Source organism: Solanum pennellii, chromosome 4 (genome assembly GCF_001406875.1).
Source record: "Solanum pennellii chromosome 4, SPENNV200".
NCBI lineage: Eukaryota > Viridiplantae > Streptophyta > Magnoliopsida > Solanales > Solanaceae > Solanum > Solanum pennellii.
Window position 1 is genome coordinate 2,494,444 of NC_028640.1, and position 21,580 is coordinate 2,516,023.

The window sequence follows — 21,580 nt, forward strand, 5'->3', positions numbered from 1 at the left end:
GTGCATGCTCTCTAATGCTGGGCTAGATAGAAGATTCTGGGCAGAAGCGGTTAGTACAGCTTGCTACTTGATTAACCGCGGACCACATACAGGCATACAGTGCAAAACACCTATGGAGATGTGGTCAGGAAAAGTTGCTGATTATTCAAATCTGAAAGCTTTTGGTTGTACGGCTTACTATCACGTCAGTGAAGGTAAGTTAGAACCAAGAGCTAAAAAGGGAGTATTTGTGGGCTACGGAGATGGAGTGAAAGGTTTCAGAATCTGGTCTCCAGCAGAAAAGAGGGTTATTATGAGCAGGAACGTTGTCTTTGATGAAAGTTCTCTGCTTAGAACCATTGTGAAGCCTACAACTACGTCAGAAACTGGGAGTCTTGATAAACAGGTGGAGTTTCAAGTCATTCAGAACGAGAGCGATTTGAAAGAACCTGAAGAGGAGGATCAAGAGCCACAGACAGAAACTGATATTCCAGAATCTATGCCATCAGATATCCATCGGAGTATAGCTCAAGATCGGCCAAGGAGGGTTGGAGTTCGGCCACCTACGAGGTATGGTTTTGAGGACATGGTGGGTTATGCACTGCAGGTTGCTGAAGAGGTAGATACATCTGAGCCGTCTACTTACAAAGAAGCCATTTTAAGTTCTGATTCTGAAAAATGGTTTGCCGCTATGGGAGATGAGATGGAGTCCCTACACAAGAATCAGACATGGGATCTGGTCATACAGCCTTCGGGGAGAAAGATTATTACTTGCAAATGGGTTTTCAAGAAGAAGGAAGGGATATCACCAGCAGAAGGAGTCAAGTATAAAGCCAGGGTTGTTGCCAGAGGTTTCAACCAAAGAGAGGGAGTGGACTACAATGAGATCTTCTCACCAGTGGTCAGACATACTTCCATCCGAGTGTTACTAGCGATAGTTACACATCAGAATCTGGAGCTTGAACAACTTGATGTGAAGACAGCGTTTCTACATGGAGAGTTGGAGGAAGAGATATACATGACTCAGCCGGATGGTTTCCAAGTTCCAGGGAAGGAAAATCACGTCTGCAAGTTGAAGAAGTCCTTATATGGACTTAAGCAGTCTCCAAGGCAGTGGTACAAAAGGTTTGACAGCTATATGGTGAAGTTGGGCTATACTCGGAGCTCATATGATTGTTGTGTCTACTACAATAGGCTCAAGGATGATTCATTCATCTATCTGGTGCTTTATGTAGATGATATGCTGATAGCTGCAAAGAAGAAGTATGACATTCAGAAGCTGAAGGGTTTACTTAGTGCTGAGTTTGAGATGAAGGATCTGGGAGCCGCTCGGAAGATTCTAGGGATGGAGATCATTAGAGACAGAGAGAGAAGGAAACTTTTCTTGTCACAGAGAAGCTACATTCAGAAGGTCTTGGCGAGGTTTGGCATGTCTTCATCTAAGCCTATTGATACCCCCAGTGCTGCCAATATCCATCTCACTGCCATGTTCGCTCCACAGTCAGAAGAAGAGAAGGAGTATATGTCACGAGTCCCTTATGCCAGTGCCGTAGGAAGTTTGATGTATGCTATGGTCTGTACAAGGCCAGATTTAGCACATGCAGTCAGTGTAGTGAGCAGATTCATGGGACAACCAGGGAGAGAACATTGGCAGGCTGTGAAGAGAATTTTCCGGTACCTTAGAGGTACATCTGACGTTGGTCTCATTTATGGAGGTGATACTCAGTGCTTGGTTACTGGCTATTCTGATTCTGACTATGCTGGAGATGTTGACACAAGAAGATCGATGACTGGCTATGTGTTTACCCTTGGAGGATCTGTCGTCAGTTGGAAGGCAACTTTGCAACCTACAGTGACTTTGTCTACTACGGAAGCGGAGTACATGGCCTTGACAGAGGCTGCAAAAGAAGGGATTTGGCTGAAAGGGCTGGTTAGTGATCTTGGTCTGCATCATGATCAGGCTACGGTGTATTGTGACAGTTTGAGCGCAATTTGTCTAGCCAAGGATCAAGTCCATCATGAGAGAACCAAGCATATTGACGTAAGGTATCATTTTCTGAGAAGTGAGAAGAGAATCAAGGTGAAGAAAGTAGGAACTGCTGATAATCCTGCTGATATGTTCACAAAGCCGGTTCCACAGAGCAAGTTTCAACACTGTTTGGACTTGCTCAACATCAGAAGCTGTTAATTGCCCTGCGGGGCAACTCTGAGGAAGAGGGGGAGGCCTGGCACTATCATAGTGCGTCTGAAGAATCTGTTCGGAGAATTCAAGTCAAGGTGGAGATTTGTTGAATGCCTTGAATCGGACCCGTTACAAACTAATTGGGCCCAAGCCTGTTAGGGCGTAGCTTAGCACTATATATAGACGCTATGGCAAACCCTATTCTGTAATTCTGTTCTTGCCTCTCCTTAATAAAACTGCTCTCCCTCTTCCCGTGGACGTAGCCAATTTATTGGTGAACCACGTAAATCTGTTGTCTTGTTTTTCGCGTTTATATTTTCTCGTATTATCTCGAATTCCGCATAACATAATTAATATAAGTATTTTTTTATTTTTAATTTTTTAGGAGTAAATTTTTCTCATATAATTATCTAAATTTATTTTTTATATTTATAATAATGAATTATTTTTACTAACCTAAGAGTGATATGATAAAAATAATAACTTCATCTACACTTTGAATACTTTATATTAGTATCGTAATTTTAAATAATCTTAAATTTAACTTGAATACTTTATATTAGTATCGTAATTTTAAATAATCTTAAATTTAAATTGAGATTAGTATAATAATTTCTTTTAAAAAATAAGTTTCTTAAAAGATTCCAAAAGTAGGGGAAATAAATGTCATATATTTTTCAATTTCCTTCATGTTTGATTATCAATAAAACGTGTTTATATATCAAATTGATAGTACAAAAAATCAAATTAAATTGACCAATAACAACTTCTAGTCCCCTAGTCACAATTAATATTTCACACTAATTATATCATCTTACTCCTTCATTAAATTATAATATATTAATATTTTTAAAATAATGTTGTTGTTTAATCACTAATTATTAAATTATAATAGAATAATATTTTTATTCGATTACTAAATACTCAAATAGAAATTTGACAAATAACGTATTTTCCTATGAAAGACGCACAAGTACTTGTATTACCCGTTTTAAATCTGAAATCACTCTCCAAGCTATCCTATCATCACGTGAAATTAAAACTCGTCTAAAACTTTTTATTCTAACATAATAACGATAGATCGTAATAAAATATTATAACCATCTATCGTTTGGGATACGAGTTTCAAACCGAATAAAATAGTTACGACTCAACAATTGTGTAATAAAACATGGTCCTCCAACAGCTCATATATACACATTTTACCCTCAAGAATGAAGAATATACAGAGTGGCTCTACCTATTTGCCACTATGAAGATCTGATTCAAAGTTTCTCTTCTTCTTCATTTGGGAAAGTATAGTAAGAATCATAGAGATAAAAAGAAAATTGAGGAAAAAAACGAAAGAGAAATATGTCAATGGCTGCTTTTATTAAGCTGGAGGATTCTCCTATGTTTCAGAAACAAGTAACTTTTCTTTTGATCCCCTTTTCATTTTTATGTATTTTGAATCTTTTTGAAAAATTGCTTTCTGGGTTTTGATGTTTGAGGAATTTTGTATCAATTTTGTTTTTGAAATTAAAATTTGTTGCTTTGTAGGTGAGGGGTCTTGAGCAGACTACAGATGACCTTAGAGATCGATGTCAAAAGCTGTATAAAGGATGTAAGAAGTATATGTGAGTACTCAATTTTATCATTTTATTTGGTTTAATAGCTTCTGTTTACTGTAATTACGTGTAATGACTTAAAAAGGTGGAATCTTTAGTGCATTTAACTACATTTCAATCAAAATTAATATAGTTTGCTATATGAATTTTGCTCCTTTTTTTTATAACTATAATGTCGGACCAATTTGCACGCACCTCGACTAATTTAAGATAGCCCTGCCACCTCCCACCAAGAACGGTCGGGAAGAAATCACCAAGTATTTTTTTTTTGTTTGGTCTTTGTTGGGGTTTGAAGCTGACCTCATGAGTCTTAACTCACTTCATTGACTACGAGGCCACACCCTTGGGTATATTCTGTTCTCTATAGGTCCGTTTTGTTTTAATACTAAAGAATTTGTCTTTCATGGCAAATTGGAGGTTCTCTAAAAGCTATAAGTTTGTAGTCAGTAATCATTCATCTTTCTCTCTCACTGACACGTGATACGTTCTTCCCCTTTCTATGCGTTGGCAATTTTGTTGTTCTGCAAAATATATCATTCTCTTGTTTTGTTTGAAAGTTCTGGTTTCTTCATCTGCATTTATTTGTTTAGATAGATGCTATTCTTGATGCTTAGTTATTTCAGGGAAGTTCTTGGAGAAACACAGAATGGAGACATCATGTTTGCCGAATCATTAGAGGCATTTGGTGGTGGTCTAGACGACCCTCTCAGTGTGTCCCTTGGAGGTTAGTTGGCTTTACTCATTCAAACTATTACAAAGTTCTCATTTTTGCTAATTTTATTTGCAATTGTCAATAGGTGCATCATGCCTGCTGTTTGTTTTGTTGAAGGTGTTTTTCTTTTATTCTCTTCAATGTTAATGCTTGATTTTGGAATTCTCATATAAATGATCCCTCGAAGATCACACTAAGTTTGGATTTTTTTAATTTTTTCTTTTTGAGGAAGGTAACAATTGTATTTCTATCAAACAAAACTTAGACACTCCAAAAGTTGCATTAAGTTTGGAATTCTCTTATAAATGTTCTTCTTCTCTAAGGTGGTATGTTCCCTAAAGGAATTCACAGCTTTCTTAATTGCTTAATGGATAACATTTCGGTCTTCTAGGGAGATGCTGAGTCAATATTGAGGTCAGGCTAGATACTTAAAGCCTGAAAGTTGTCAGCTATTGCTCTTATATGGATGTTGTTGAGAAGGTAATGTTGAAAAGCAGCCTGATAGTTGTCAGCTAGTGCTCTTATATGGATGTTCTTGAGAAGGCAATATTGTAAAACCTTTCACGTTGTTAAAAATCTCAATAAGATGTCTCTGAGAAGCACATATATGTTTCTCTTTTTCCCTCTAACTGGTTTATTTTTTGTTTTCCCTCTTTATGGGTGTGGTATGGGAGGGAAGTGCTCAAGACGTGCCAAGTCATATAGATGATTGGATGAGGTTTACATGACTTGTATTTCTGTAGACTGCTTGTTGGTATGTCATGGAGTGGTAAAAACATCTTTTCCAATCATATTATGCAAGGTCAAACTATTTGACATGTTAGTTAAGGGAAATGAGCAATCAGGGGTTAAGGTCTTCTCTTACCTTAATTAACAAGCTAACCACACAGCTTCCCAACTCATTATCGTGCTGAACTCCGTTAAATGCCTCCTATCAACATAAAATATATCCATTTGATTCATCTCTCCAAATTGAGTCTTGGACAAAAGTCAAAGTCATCCATTGTGCGGTCAAATTGATGGAGCAGATATATTTTCAGATTACCCATAACTTTCTAAATCCAAATATATTATTAGTTCTCCATCGAAGTCCTTGAAGTGGATCAAATGCTCAAGTTACTAATTTGAGGTTTTAGGGCTCAATCCATGTATTTCTAAGTTCAAATCCTTCAAATAAATCCAACTTCTGTCGTAATATCATCATCTAAACAAAAATACTTCATTTAAAATCTTAAATATTGATGTCCATATCTAAAATAGTAGTCAAAGAGAACACATAGGTACCAAAGAGCTAATAGTGAACTATTGCTGATTCAGGATTCTACATTAGTAAGAAAATCTCGCTACCAGCCCAAGCCTTATCTCACGTGGTTGTAGCAAAAGCAGACCCATAGGTTTCTCTTCTTTCATATAGTGTAAAGAGCCCTAGCAATTGCTTTTGTGGAATCCTTTCTCATCATTCATTGACATTACTACATGGATTTTGCTTCACTTTATTATACTCATTCCTCACTTTAAATCTCCAAATCTGGCAACCCACTTCAGAGTGTAGGATCAGTTTGGTTATTTCTTAAAATTCACTATATACCACATTTTAAAGACCCAATAAGCTGTCGCCTATACCACCTTCTTCGGGGCTTGGATTCATAAATGTACTTCATATAAAATATCACCAAATGCATATTGTCATCAGGGAAGTGCACCAATGCTGCATTCTAGACACCAAACCAAGTCTTCTTAATAGGCTATTCAAGACCCCAGTCATTCATCACATTAAACTTCTTTTATTTGCTCAATTCGTCATCAAAGTCCATATAGTTTGTTGTCTAAAGTCCAAACTTAAACCATTGTGACATGTCATTATAGTAATTCATTAATATATCACAATTCCAAATCTTCAATTGGTATATTCCATACACATGTTACATGTACATACATATAACTTGTCAAAGTAAGAGCGACTCGTTTAAGAAATAATTTGTAAGCCAATTCTAAACTTCTTGGGATAATTCATGGGGCTACATAACATCAAAGTACATCAAGGGTTAACGAAGAAAATATGTGGTCTAGCCCGAACCCACTATGCAGTGATAGTTCATTCTAATAAATCCCCCATTGCTTGTTTGTCTTACTAAGTTCTGTCTTCTATTGTTTGTATATCATAATTCCATGAAGCCTTGTCCTCTCGCTTTAATGTGGGTCATTTGGAAAGAGCAAAATAGTAGATCTTTTGAAGGGGTGGAGATGAACTTTGCTTAATTGAGGAGTAGACTCCAATCCCTTATTTTCATTTGGTGCACCCATGTAGTTCCTGTTTGTATTGAGGATGGTGTGGCTTTTTGTGAGGACCATATGTTGTAGGTTTCTCCTTTTTTGGTATACCTCTTGTATATGGCCATGTTGACTTTGTTATTATCAATGAAAACTTCAACTTGATCAATAAAATAATTCCATGAAGCCTTGTTAAAAAAATATCATAAATCGATGAAGTTGTAGTTCTATTTGCAAAATATGCATGCTGATGTGAAATTTCAAGCTGTAGTTCTGGTGTCACTTGATGGAGTTGATATGGCAGCTGGTCTGTTATTTACTCCATTTATATTTCCAAAGTATGGTTGCCCAATGTAATATGCTAATGTTGTCTCCATGCTTACATTGTGAAGCTTATAATTACTTGTATCAAACAATAAGATTATGTATCACTCTTAAATGCATCCGTATGTCAGGTCCAATCATAATGAAGTTTATCTCTGCATTGCGTGAGCTTGCTACATACAAGGAACTTATCCGTTCCCAAGTAAGTGGATGTATTCTAAATCACCATAGTGAGCCTTTTGTTAGAAACTTTGTACTCTTCTATAAAAGCATATTGCTGTGTATGGCACACTGTTCTGTTTTTTTTACTTTAATACACCCATTATAGTTATTTTCGGTGCACTAAACCTGTGTCAACAACTCATGGAGTGAGATCATGAATGTAGATAAGTCATCGCTGGGATGAGTTACATACTGAAAACAATTCAAGGTGGGTCATAGTAGATAAGATTCTGGTAGGATGCATGGCTGAGACGTAGAGTCGTATACCCTTGAGGAATTACCAGGTCTATACAACTTTGTCTCATATCCTGAAGCAACCATAGCTCAGTGCAAATCTACTAATAGCTGGAATATTAGATTCATGAGGAATTGTTAGGGACTGGGGGAATAACTGGCCATTATCATAGAACATGGTGAAAAAGAAGTTCCTAAAAAGAACATGGTGAAAAAAGAAGTTACAAAGGCCCCTGGAAAGCTACAGTTACCAGTTCAAATAAAAAGGCCCCTGGAAAGCTACATGGAAAAGCGTGGCACCTACAAAGGTGAAATGTTTTTCATGGTTTGTAGTGAGAAAGGCATGTCTAACTCATGAAGCACTTAAGAAGAGGAAATCCTAATAGCATCTAGATGCCTCTAAGCATGGAGGCAACTGAAACTAACACTCACATATTCCTTCACTGAAAGGTAACATCCCAAATTTGGGCACTCTTCATTTCTGTGACTAGGGAGAATTGGACAATGCTAGAACACACTGCAAACTTACTAAGCCGCTGGATCAGAAGGGGAGTGAGCAAAAGTCCAAAGGTAGTGGAAAACTGTACCAGCATGCATATGGTGGAATATCATAGTTCTGTAAATCGTTCTCTTGAGCTCCATGGGCATAGCAACTTTGCGCTAAGTGGAACCACAATCATTCTCATCAAATACCAATCTTTCTGTTGTTTTAGTTACACCAATCTTATACACGATTAAGTTCTTGTATAATCACAAACTTGTTAACTAACCAAATAGATACCTCTGAGATGTTCATTAATTTTGTTTCACTTAAATGCCGTCGAAGTGGAGACACCTAAGTAGAAAACTTGGCCTTGCAATTTTTGAACAAGCCATTAGGAGCTTTCGCTGGGATCGCAAAACGAAGTTGTTTCGGTACCTTCTGTAGTTGGATGTGCTAAGCTTGTCTGATTATGTCGCTTCATTTTATATCAATGTTTATTCTGATATAGTTCTTTGAAAAAGTAAGGCAAGTTATTCCTTTTGCAGGTAGAACATGTGCTGGTGGATCGTGTGAGCCAGTTTTTGTCTGATGATTTGCGGGATGTAAAGGTGATCAAATTTGGCATTATTTCAATATTGTTGTGGAAATCTAGATCAAGCTCTCTCTATGTTTGTGTTAATAGAATTAGGTAGCTGTTTTATTTTTTTTGATAAGGTAAGCAATTTTATAAATAATGGAATACCCCAATATACAAGTTGAATACCAAATTGTAGAGAACCTACAACAAAACATGGCTCCCTACAGAACACCAATCCACTGTACTTGGTGGCCAGCCTAACTTGGCTGTAATTCTGTCAAATGGGTGCCTCTTAGTGGATTTTGACATACAAGGATTGGTACTTTAATGTCATGTGTCTGATGACTCGTCTCTAATTTTGCAGGAATCCCGTCGCAGGTTTGATAAAGCTGCATCCACTTATGACCAGGTAATGGAGATGTTTCAATAGAAACAGGTTTAAAGCTGCTTTTTTAAATGCTAAGCAGACTTTATGTGCAAAATTCTGTTCATTTGGAAGATAACACTTCCAGTTCTTTTTGTTATTAATTTCACTCCTGAGTTGCTAAACTGCCAGGCACGTGAAAGGTTTTCTTCTCTGAAGAAGAATGCACGGGATGAAGTTGTTACTGAACTTGAAGAAGTAAGCCCTTTCTCTGAAAAAGGTTATCATTGTGGATTGTTCATCCTCTTATGTGTATCTCTCTATCTGCCTAACTTGATGAGGTGCAACCTAACACAAACTGATAAATGTTGCAAAAATTACCAACCAAAAGTGATCGGTGTCCTGATTGTTATGTGTTCAAATAAAATTATGTCCTAAAGAATCTCAAAATTTTGGTCGGCTTTAGGTCTTTTCTTATAGGACCCCTCTGAGGAATCATTTACATGCTTGTTTTCCTTGAGGAAAAAAAATGAGGTGAAAGGTGTTGCTTTGGGAGGAACTTGTAAGAGAATTCATCCTCATGAACATATCACAGATAAATACCTTTGTCCAACCACATCTTCCATAGTAGTACCATTTTTTTATTTTATCGAGATTATGTAGGGACAGGATGAGAAACTCATTCTGGCATGCTATACGTGAAGAGCATCATCCATATTGCTACCAATTATTTTATAGGCAGGATATTATATTAGGGAAAGTATAAATAACTCAAGCTCATGCTCTACTTCAAAAAAAAAAAAAGAAACTCAGCCTCATGCTTTTGGTAAACACATCTTCCCCCTTCTTTTGCGTGTGTGTGTTTTCTGGTTGTTGTAAAATGACCTTCACAAAAGAAAGAATGTTGATACATGTTCGGGTGAAGCTCGCCGAGGCCACTTATTGGTAGAGGCTTTTTCCTGAAGCATGTCTCAGAGCTTTTACATATATAGACATTGCTCCCAAGTCCAGGGAACAAATTGTGATGAATTAATGTTGAAGCGTTTCACTTATATCTCGTTCTGTTTTGATGCTAACAATATCCTATTCAGGTTTTTATGAAGTATGTCCAGCCTTCTGTATCCCTCTGTTTTATATTAGTGCTTATCTGTCAAGGAAAACATTTGAAGTAATTAGGAGTCAAAACTGGGAATTGGAGTTTTACAGCTTTTTCTGTGACAGGAGCTTCATAACTCAAAGTCCACTTTTGAGAGAAGCCGTTTCAATCTTGTATGTATAATGTATACAAGAATCTTTTCTACACAGCAAGCATTCTTGCCTCAAGATTCTAATTTATAGCCTTGTCGCCTCAAGGATTTCAGGTAAATGCTATCACAAATGTTGATGCCAAAAAGAAGTACGAGTTCTTAGAATCCTTTAGTGCTATTATGGATGCACATCTGAGATACTTCAAGCTGGTATGATGTTCTTTATCTACTCTTTGATGCAGTTATGTTTCTGTCATTAAACTAACAAATTTTAATACTTGTTGAATGTAGGGCCATGACTTATTGAGCCAGATGGAGCCGTTCATCCATCAGGTACCCATCACATGAGTTATTTTGTCCTTATATTGTGATTGACTAGCTACTTACTGGAACGAGGTAGTACCATCATGCTGCCATTGATTCATTTTGGGTTTGACAGTATTGAAATTTAGTTGAAGATAGATTTGTACAAAATCAGCTAGTTGAAAATACAGTTAGGATATGCTGATTAGTTAGTTAACTGAGCTGAATGGATTAAAGTGTAGTTTAATTAGTCCAGCTGGCATGATTAGTTGGTAGAAAGTAGTTAGTTGGTTAATGCAAAGATGCTTCTTGTATATGTATAAATAGAGCTCCGTTGAGATGAATCAATCAGTTAGACAATTCCACAAAATATCTTCATACTCTCCAATGGCTTCATGAACAAACACACTCTTTGTATGGAATATGGATTATGACAGACCGACTACTGGTCCTCTCATGCTGCGATTCATTCTTGTTTACTATTTACTTGTTTCTTGAGGATTCTTCATTGTTCCTCTGGTTCCTGTTTGGAATGTGTGTAAATTACATTTAAGGAGATTGATGTTTGCATAAATAGCTCACTCTAGCTCTTAGCGCTTCTTGGTTTTGTGCTTGCTTACTATTAGTATACTCTGCCTCATTATCATGAAATTAATTCTAGCCTTAACGTATCAATGAAAGTGAAATTAATATCATGGAATGTGAGGGGGATAAATGGGGGTGGTTAGAGGAGCATTGTCAGGAAACTACTATATCTTGGGATGCCAATATGTGTATTCTAGTTGAAACAAAACTAGAAGGGCCACTTAATTTCAAAAAAAACTAGAAGGGCCAATTGATGGAGTAATACAGGCTACAGAGTATATGGGATAACAGATGGATGGGAGAATTTCTTAAAGAGGCAATAGGAGCAGTGGGGGAATTGTAGTCCTCTGGGATGAAAGCGTGTGGACAGGAGAAATGGTGGAGGTTGGTGATCAAAGTATTACTCGGAAGTTCACAGGGGTAAATGAGGATTTCAGGTGGCACATTATGCAGTCTATGCAGATTGTAATAAAGAATCAGGAAGACACTGTGGAGAAATTGTTAGCCATTAAAAGCAGGTATGCTGGGCCATGGATAATGTAGATGACTTTAATGTCATCAGATTTCCCTCAGAAAGACCAAACTGTATGAGACTTAGTGGTGCAATTGGAGCTGATTGATCCTCCTTTATTTGGGGAATCAGATACTTGTAGGAGAGGGGAAAACCACAAAACTACCTCAAGGATTGATAGGTTCCTACATTGCGCACAATTGGGTGGGGTGGGTGGGGGGGCTCTCAGATCAAGAAGATGTGCTATAAAGTTAAACTTCAGATCACAATCCTGTTGCTTTGACATGTGGGGATCAGGAAGAAATCCGACTTCAAATTTGAATCGTGGTGGCTGGAAGTGGAGGGTTCAAAGACAAAGTGAAGTGGTGGAATTCTTTCAGTGTTGAAGGAAGAGCAGACTTCATACTAGCTAAAGGCTAAGCTGAAAGAGTGGAGGAGGGATAACAAAGGTAACCAGAAACAGAGAAACGAAGGCATTTTGAACCATATAGCAATCTGGGAAAGCACATAGGAACACAGAGTTCTCACTGATGCTGAAGTTCTTCAAAAGACAAATTTGATGAGGTAGCCAAGAATGAGGAGATAGCTTGGAAAGAAAGGTCCAGGATACCATGGCTGAAACATGGTGACAAAAACACAAAGTTCTTCCATAGAATTGCAACTTCACACAGGAGGTTCAACTCTATGGAACAACTTCATGTGGAAAGAGTCACGGTGAAGTATCCTGTCTTGATCAAAGAGGCATCTCAGAATTTTTACATGAACTTATACAAAGAGTCTGAACAATGGAGGCCTGGTCTTAATATACTGGATGTTACTGTGATTTCTGAGGAAGAACAGACCTGGCTACAATGACCTTTTGAAGAGGATGAAATATAGGAAAGTATTAGAATGTGTGCTATGGAGAAGCCACCTGGTCCAGATGGCTTTCCAATGATCTTCATTCAGACTTTTTGGAGGTTCTGAAAGGAGACATAATCAACACTCCGTCGTATTTCCACTCAAATCAGAACTTTGGAAAGAGTTCCAATGCAACTATCATACCTCTAATCCCTAAAAAGGTTGGAGCCTCAGAGCTGAAGGATTGTAGGCCAATCAGTCTTACAGGAGGTGTGTACAGGATAATTGCTAAGCTACTGGCAGAAAGGCTTAAGAAGGTGGTGAGCAAATTGGTTGATAATAATCAGATGGTAAGCAAGAGTCAAATAATGGATGCTGCTTTGATAGCCAGTGAATGTATCTATTGAAGATGGAACTGCAGATCTACTATGCAAGTTGGACATCCAGAAATCTTAACTGGTCCTTCTTACTAAACATTTTGAAACAAATGAACTTTGGCAGTAAGTTGAAATGGATAGAATTGTGCATCAAGATAGCGAGATTCTCAGTCCTATTAAACGGAGAACCAGTTGGTTATTTTCCTTCAGAAAGAGGACTGAGACAAGGGGACCTTCTAGCAATGAAGGGTTTGATAGTATGATGAGAATAGCTACACAACATAGATGGATCAGAGGCTTTCATATAGGAGACAAAACTAGGGGATGGGGTGGAAAAGAGATTAGTACCTATTATATGCAGATGATACTTTATCATGTGTGAACCAGAGGCAAAGCAACTGAACTATATCAGATTGATCTTGATTCTTTTTGAAGCAGTACCAGGCCTAAAGGTCAACTGGGGGAAAAACAGTCTGATTCCTGTCAAAGATGTACATCAGATTCTAAGACTGGCAAATATCTTGGGGTGCAAAATTGATGGATCACCAACCACATACTTGGGTATGCGCTCAGGGAGCAAACAGAAAACACTGGAGATATGGGATGGGATCCCGGAGAAAGCCCTCAGGGAGCAAACAGAAAACACTGGAGATATGGGATGGGATCCCGGAGAAAGCAGAAAAGAAGTTGGCTAGGTGGAAACACAATATCTCACTCGAGTATAGAGTGATTCTGATTAATACTGTCTTGGATCCCCCCCCCCCCCTCTACTTATGTTATGTCTTTTTTCTCAACTCCTTCAAAAGTTGTCAAAAAGCTGGACAGACTTACAAGAAACATCCTGTAGCAAGGGGCAAAGAAGGCAAGGGTAATTACCTGGTGAAATGGAATACTGTAATGTTGAGCGAAGGAAGAAGAGCTCTGGGTAAGGCTGACAATGGACCGAGTTTGGGACCACTAGACCGGGAAATACCAGTCCGGTGGCCCGTAGCCGGTCCGTTGCCAGCCTTAGTCACTGTTAGAATATGGATAGGTTTATACAATCCTATTAGAATAGGAATAGGTTTATACAATCCTATTAGAATAGGAGTATGTTTATACAATCCTATTAGAATAGGAATATGTTTATACAATCCTATTAGAATAGGAATACTAAATAGTATCCTACTTAGTAAAGGATTGTATTCTAGGGTCTATAAATATGGTCTCAATGTAATAATGTAGACACAACAACAATTCAATAATACTAAATGGTTGATTTTTGCAGCTGCTTGATTAATGACATTGATTAGAAATTTGAGTTTGTTTTTGATATCTTTCTTCTTTTTGCATATTTTTGGTGCTAATGTTATCTCCATAAATCAGGTTTTGACATATGCTCAGCAGTCGAAAGAACAGGCCAGCATAGAACAAGATAAACTTGCCAAAAGAATCCAAGAGTTCAGGACACAAGCTGAGCTGAATCATTTGCGGGGATCTAGTAACCTTGGTACTTCAACTAGTTCTATAGCCTCAAATGGTGTTGGTATGAATTCAGACAAAAATATAGAAGCAATTATGCAGTCCAGTGCAGAAGGAGCGGTAAGTAATATAACAAAGTTACCATGTTTAAAAAAAAAAGTAATATAACAATGATTTTCTGTCTGCTATCTGTCTGTCTTGGGGTTGAGATCCCTACAATAGATATATTTGTCTGCTTTTGGTGTACAAATGTCTACTCCAATGAAACTGAGTCAATCATAGATGTTTTAGGATTCATTTAGATTTGGTTCAGTTTTTTGGATAGATTGTACTTACTTTCTGCTTTTGTAAATATGGTTTTTCAGTACTACCTAAGTACTATGTGAAATACAATGTTACAGTTTCAAAAAAAAAACAATAGATATAGCACTAGATGTTAAAGTATGGATGTTTTTTGAACGTTCTTTCAGGTCCAAACAATTAAGCAGGGATATCTTTTGAAAAGATCTTCTAGTTTGAGGGCAGATTGGAAGAGGCGGTTCTTTGTACTTGACAGTCTTGGCAATTTGTACTATTACAGGATCAAGGGTGCACAGATGGTATTGTTAATTATTTTCACCTTCCTGCATTAGTCATTGTCATGCCTCTATTTTGCTTCAGACTTCTTTTTTCAAAGTTTTCCGCAGACACCTAGTGTGAATCAATCCCTGTTTGTTTAAATTTAATTTCTTGTCTATTTACATGAAAGTTAAGTTTGATTAATTCATCCTAAGTGTAATGATTAGTATAATAAAGTAGATTTGTAAAGTATAATCATTTGGTGGAAAATTTGGAGTGATATGGGAGAAAAATCTAAAGAGCAGGCATATGAAGTTGCTGATTCTTCGACTTTCTCAGACATCTTCATGAGTAGGTTTACTTCTACATGAACTTCTGACTGTTGCCAACTATATTATGTATTTCAAAAGCTAATGTTTGTGAACAACTGGCAAGTCAACATGAATTTACTTTGATTATAAAGAACAAATGGAGTATGTCTATATTTGCTGATATAGATGGGTTTCATTGACATGCCACATGACCATCTATAATAGGTGAACATTGTGCTCATTTTCTCCCTTCGAAAGGCATCCTTTGCCAGCTCACTCAAGAGACTATTGTTCGATTTCACTGACATAGCATCATAGCAGGGGAAAGTTTTCTTTTGGAAAAATGGTATTTGAAAAATCTGGCACCTGATTCTTTTGTTCAGTAGTAACCTCTCTATTCAAAACTGTGAAGTACTGTACAGCTCTAAACTTGAACTTTTTAAAGGAAATTTGACACAAAGTTCTACAAACTAGAAGTACTTTATGGTACTTCCGAGCACTTTGGAAAGCACTTCTATTTAGTGTAAAAAGTATGGTTTTCTCAACTCTGATGGATTTTGACTTACACAGTGCTAGAGTATTTTAGGGATGAAAGTGTTTCCAGAACACTCATTTGCTTACGCCATTTATTTTTTATCTTATTGCCAGGGCTCCCCATCATCTCACCCTTCTGGTGTTGATAACCATAGTAGTGTATTTGGCAGATTTCGGACAAAGTACAGGTCGTCATCCGCTGGAGAGGAGAATTTAGGTTGTCGTACTGTTGATCTTCATACTTCTACAATAAAACTGGATGCAGAGGACACAGACCTGAGGCTTTGCTTCAGAATTATTTCGCCATTAAAATCCTATACATTGCAGGTAAATTATAGAATAGTTGATCTTTGTACTCAATGCTTAAATTGATATATCAACTCTAGAAGGGAAGAACATCTCAAAGAAGAAAGATTTAAGAGTTACCTAATGTTTTGAACTGTTTTAGTGTGATTTTCTTTTCCTGTCTACAATAGAAGTTTGAATTTCTTGGTATACTATTACTTCGATGCATTGGATCCATATCTGATTAATGCAAGGAAGAAATGACGTAGTAAGCTAGTATCAAGAAGTGTTGACTTGATATATTGTAATTGTTTTATTTGGCTACTTCTCTTTTGCTCAAGCTGTTACAGTTTGTCATTTCTAAGCTTATGCACTGTATGTTTTATTTTAGACTTCATCTTGCAAATAAAAGTTTCTGGCAACTGTGTGTTTATCTAGTTTTGTGCTTTGACATTTTGTTAGCAATCAATGTGCTGAACAATAGTCACAATTGGCTTCTTATTTTCTTAAGCAGAAAGAACCACAAACAGTACAAACTCTTTTGCAGTTGGACTAATGTGTTACCAGATTCGATGACACTTTAGCAAGGGCTGATCCACCATGTGTAATGATTTCCCTTTATTTTCCACTGGCAGGCTGAAAGTGAAGCTGAACGAGTTGACTGGATGAATAAAATCACCGGAGTGATTGCGTCCCTTCTGAATTCTCATCTACAGAAGGTTGAAACTTGAAATCTAGTTTTCTGTAGAAAATGATTTTCTGAAGTCATCTTGAGCATCGTCTTGTCTTTGCAGTTTGATGCTAGTAAAAATGACATTGATGGTAGCAAAAACACCTATGCTGCTTCTTTGAATGTTCAAGGGGCTGTTAATGATGAAAAAGCCCTAGCTTCCGTAAGAGTCAATCAGCCTGATTCTGTTTCTAAGATTCTCAGAGAAGTTCCTGGAAATGACAAGTGTGCTGACTGTGGTGCTTCAGAACCTGATTGGGCTTCTCTAAATCTTGGAATCCTAATTTGTATAGAGTGCTCGGGCATTCATCGGAACCTAGGTGTTCATATTTCAAAGGTACATCTTTATCCATGTTGAAATTTCTTTGTTCCTCTTGTCTACAAACATCTGCCTTGTTCCAAAAAAAAACAGTAATTCCATTTAGTTCACGGTGTTTGTTCAACTTTGTACTGGTCCACATGCATTTATATTTGAGAATATGAGTATTTGCACTACTTTCATGACAATGTACTACAAGGTTAGTAGCTATTGGATCTTTTCTGAAATGTATTTTGAAGTATAACTTGTTTTCAGTTGCTGACCCCAGAAAGTAACAAAATGAACGATCTATGGGCCTGTTGAGTTGATTGATGTTTGAGATACTTATCATTTGCAGGTAAGGTCCATAACGTTAGATGTCAGGGTTTGGGAGCCTACCATCTTGGATCTATTCCGCACATTGGGTAATTCTTATTGTAATTCGGTGTGGGAGGAGCTGCTTCAACTTCCAAATGACGAGTATGTACCCTTCGTTGATAATATATACAAGAAAGTCATTTCTTGCATGGGTGGAATTTCTATAGATTCTGTGTGTTTATTGATATTTGGGTTCAAATTTAATGTGAAAGGTCCTCCCCCAGCCAAGAAAAGACGAAATGTTGAGAGATATCAAAGATCACAAAATTCCAACTATACAGTTCCCAGGATTATGTCCACACTTCTATTCATTCTTCAATTGAACTAGTCAATATACAATCTATTTTTCCATTACAATTGACATTCTATCTGGGTCAGACTATCTAGTCAGTGCACATTGTTGGATAGATAATGTTCCCATGTGCCATGATGATATAACATGCATTTAGCTCAAACATTTTTATAATCTATGTTTGTTGGTGTTAAGCTCATGTTGAATGATTAATTTATTCAGATTAACAAATGTTGATGCTATTCAATCTGCTTCCAAGCCAAGCCCCAAAGATGCCTTTCATGAAAAGGAGAAGTATATTTTGGCAAAGGTATACTTTCTTGCATGTTTTAAGGGCTTTCCTTCTCCGTGTTATACATTTTATCCCTTGTGCTAAGCTTGATCATCCATCAACTCGGTCTTCTTGTTTTTCCATGGAATTCTACAAAGAGAATCTCATGATCATTTGTCTGTTGTTTCATTAATGGTGGAGGTCCAATGGAGAAACAGTGTGTCTTCCCACTTAATGTGAAAGAACTATTTAAAGAAGTTTGGGTTAAAGTTGCTGTGAGGAAGTTTCTATGAATTGAGAATACATGCAAAGCTCGTGCGATATATGCGATATTAACTTCCTTCATGTTATCCAGTATGTTGAAAAGCAGGTTGTGAATAAAGAAGCTTTTGCACCTTACAGCAATCGTGCCACCCTCATTTGGGAAGCAGTTAGGAGTAATAAGGTGAAGGATGTGTACCGAATTATTGTAGTGTCAGATGTGAATATAATCAACACTATCTATGATGAGGTCAAGGGTGCCACAATGTACCATGAAATTCATGAAAATGATTCAAAACTAGGCCTTCAGGATTCCCAAAAGAAACATCAAAACCCAGCAGCCTGTCAGGGAATCAAGCTTTGCCTTCAAGGCTGTTCTTTGTTACATCTAGCCTGCAATGGGGAAACTCCGGTGATGCTTGAACTTCTTCTGCAATTTGGTTCTGATATAAATAGGCGTGATTTTCATGGAAGGACTCCTCTACAACATTGCATCGGCAATGGAAGACACCACTTGGCTAAATTTTTGCTTAGAAGGTGATATATTTAATTCAGAATCAATTTTATGCAGCATGATTTGTAGGCAATTTAATGATCTGACCGCTCATCGACATATTAGTTATCTCAGTATTTAAGCACCCAAGAATGTGGCCTAGAAGTCAATGAAATGGTTGAGAACCGTGAGTACTCAAATTTAAATCCCAACAGAGACAAAAAAAAACACTATGTGATTTCTTCCCATCTGTCCTAGCCTTGGTGGATAGAGTTACCTAGTACCTGTTGCTGATGGACGGTTGCAAGTATCACCAGGGTCATGAAAAAAAAGGTTCTCCCAGTATTTAATTTGCTTACATTATCTCTGCATTTAGATCTTTAGGATACGTGTGAGTGATAAAACAACAGATGCAGGTGATAGGATACATACTGCTAATAAGCATGGAAGTTTTAGGTTATAATTACATGTATATAACTTTATGGCCATAAATAATGAATATTGCTTTGCTTTGGTATAAGGATGGATACCATTATTTCTGAAGGTTAGGTTAGGCAAAATTCTGGTTGTTAGATTGCCATCTACCCTCGTCTTTCAGTGATAAAGTTCAGTTTATGCCGAAGAGAAGGATTACTTCATGGTATCAGATTTTCCAGTTTACCGTGTACTGTGTACTTGAGGCTTCAAGGTCTGAGCACTCCACTTCAGCAAACCAAATTGGAGTCCTACATGCATATGTTAATTTGTAGGCAAAGATATCAAAGATAGATTGTTAATATTTACAAGTCCCTTTAGCTTTCAATTGGTGATATCATCCCAATAGTTACTTTACATCACAACCAGGAGTTTTCATCCCTTGATACATCCGATAGTAGCCTCTGGAACAATTCCTCCACAGTCAGCCTATGATCTCATCCAATAGTAACTTCTTTCTCTTCACAACTAACTACAGTTGGTTGGTTGGCGAAACATGATTCAGCTGCTATTGGTGAACTCTCTCGTGGCAGGACTGCTTCAAGATTTCTTGTGGGCATTAGTCAGTAGCTGTGAAATAAGCTTTCCTTACATCCATTGCTTAGTTTTCATCCAAGTTTCTGATTTTACATTCTCTACTAGCTCTCTTTTGTTACTGAAAATACTCGCGGCTTCCAACTTCAAAGGAATTCATGTTATGCTTTGTAAACGAAACATCATACTCTTATATTTTCCGAGTCTCTTATGTTCTCTTCTTTGTATGTGTTCAGGGGTGCTCGTGCATCAATCAAGGATTATGGTGGACTCAGCGCCCTGGATAGGGCTATGGAGATGGGCGCAATCAAAGATGAGGAGTTATTTATCCTGCTTACTAAGAGTGAGTGAAATGGGACAGGTGCTTTTAACTGGTAGCTCTACAAGCTTCCATCTTCATTTTTTAAAGCATGATGTTCTATAAATGCTTACCATCTCTCCTCTAACGCGTTGAAACTTAATTCGTCTCTCCCCCTTTTCCCTCTCTCCGGATTCCCTTGTTGACGTTGCGTGAAGTTCCTGAAAGAATCAAGAATCAGTGCACAGGCTTACCAATACTTTGGCATTCATAATTTTTTTAAACCACTGTAATGTTAAGAGTAAAATTTGTAAGAGTTTAATGATCAGGTGTAGCAAATCTGCATATTCTGATGTATTAATCAAAAAAGTTATTGGAGTTGTTTCCTAGTAAGTTGTTAATTTGGTCTTTTTGCCTTTTTTTGTTTTCATTTCTTTTTATTTTCTAAAGGGAAATAAGTTGACGCGTGGTGGATCTAAAATTTAGAGTCGATAAAATAACAACTACACCTTAGTCCGAAACAAGTTCAGCAGTTACATGAATTTTCATTCTGCAAGTCTATATCTAGAGTTCATCCAAATGTAAGCCATATACATATTTTTATTTTTACTTTCTTACTCGGTGTTCAGTATTCGTTCTAGAATCTCGACTAATTTGGATTTGCGTTGGATAAGAAAAAGCTTTCTTTTTAGTACGATGAGTATTTTTCATTCCTAAGGTATGGATATGAGATATTTAATTAAGGGTGTGTTTGGTACGAAAGAAAAGTTTTTTAGAAAAAAATAAGTGAATTTTTGAACTTATGTTTAAACAAAAATTATTATGGAAAAATTGCATAAATTGGTACATTTTAATAAGTAATTACTGATTTTAGCAATACTTTTTATTTATCACCATTTATAGCAATATTATGTTAAATATGCAATATGAATTAAAAGAGAATTATGTATGCAATATATATGAATTATAATTGTCTTTTTAAATATATTATGTTTGTTTGGTAAAAATTTGACACATTGTATTATAAATGTATTAAAATGTGTGATAAATGTATTATCCATCATTAAAATTTGTATTATATGTGAATAATAAATTGTTCTTTGTAATATGTATTAAATTTGTATTATAAATGAATTAAATCTGATTAAGTAAAAAAAATATATTATTGTTATAAATGGTAAATATTTTTTTATTATAGTATATTTATGTAAGTTTCCCAATTATTATTTTATATATAATCTAGATAAATACAATGGAAATTTGGGATGGTAATAGGGTGGTGGAGATAGGGGCTACGAGGATGGGTGTGAATATGAAATGTATTGAAAGGTGCGGAAGACACAATCAATGTGAAATACTACTTGTAGAACTTGTTTTCCGACTTTTATTATGGAAATCATTTTCTTTATTTAAAAATAAAAGTAAAAATCATAGAGTGCCTTTTTTAGTTAATAAATAAGGGGAAAAGACAAATATACCCCTGAGCTATCGTAAATGGTATACAGATGTCTTTCATCATACTTTGGGGACATTGGTGCCCCTGTCGTCAAAAACTAGACCATATATGTCCTTCACTCTAACGA

The 21,580-nt window shown here is 36.7% G+C and overlaps 1 protein-coding gene across 1 annotated transcript; it reads left to right on the forward strand.

Moving 5' to 3' along the window:
* The first annotated feature begins 3,366 nt into the window (after positions 1 to 3,366).
* LOC107018264 (ADP-ribosylation factor GTPase-activating protein AGD2-like) lies at positions 3,367 to 20,398 on the forward strand. Its single transcript, XM_027916494.1, has 19 exons — positions 3,367 to 3,568; positions 3,701 to 3,777; positions 4,392 to 4,492; positions 7,207 to 7,277; positions 8,561 to 8,623; positions 8,957 to 9,001; positions 9,149 to 9,214; positions 10,178 to 10,225; positions 10,318 to 10,413; positions 10,495 to 10,536; positions 14,185 to 14,400; positions 14,751 to 14,879; positions 15,798 to 16,010; positions 16,604 to 16,687; positions 16,763 to 17,035; positions 17,355 to 17,476; positions 17,889 to 17,976; positions 18,293 to 18,735; positions 19,936 to 20,398. The coding sequence occupies exons 1-19, from the start codon at positions 3,515 to 3,517 to the stop codon at positions 20,048 to 20,050; spliced, it is 2,346 nt and encodes a 781-aa protein (XP_027772295.1). The 5' UTR covers positions 3,367 to 3,514; the 3' UTR covers positions 20,051 to 20,398.
* The last annotated feature ends 1,182 nt before the right edge of the window (positions 20,399 to 21,580 follow it).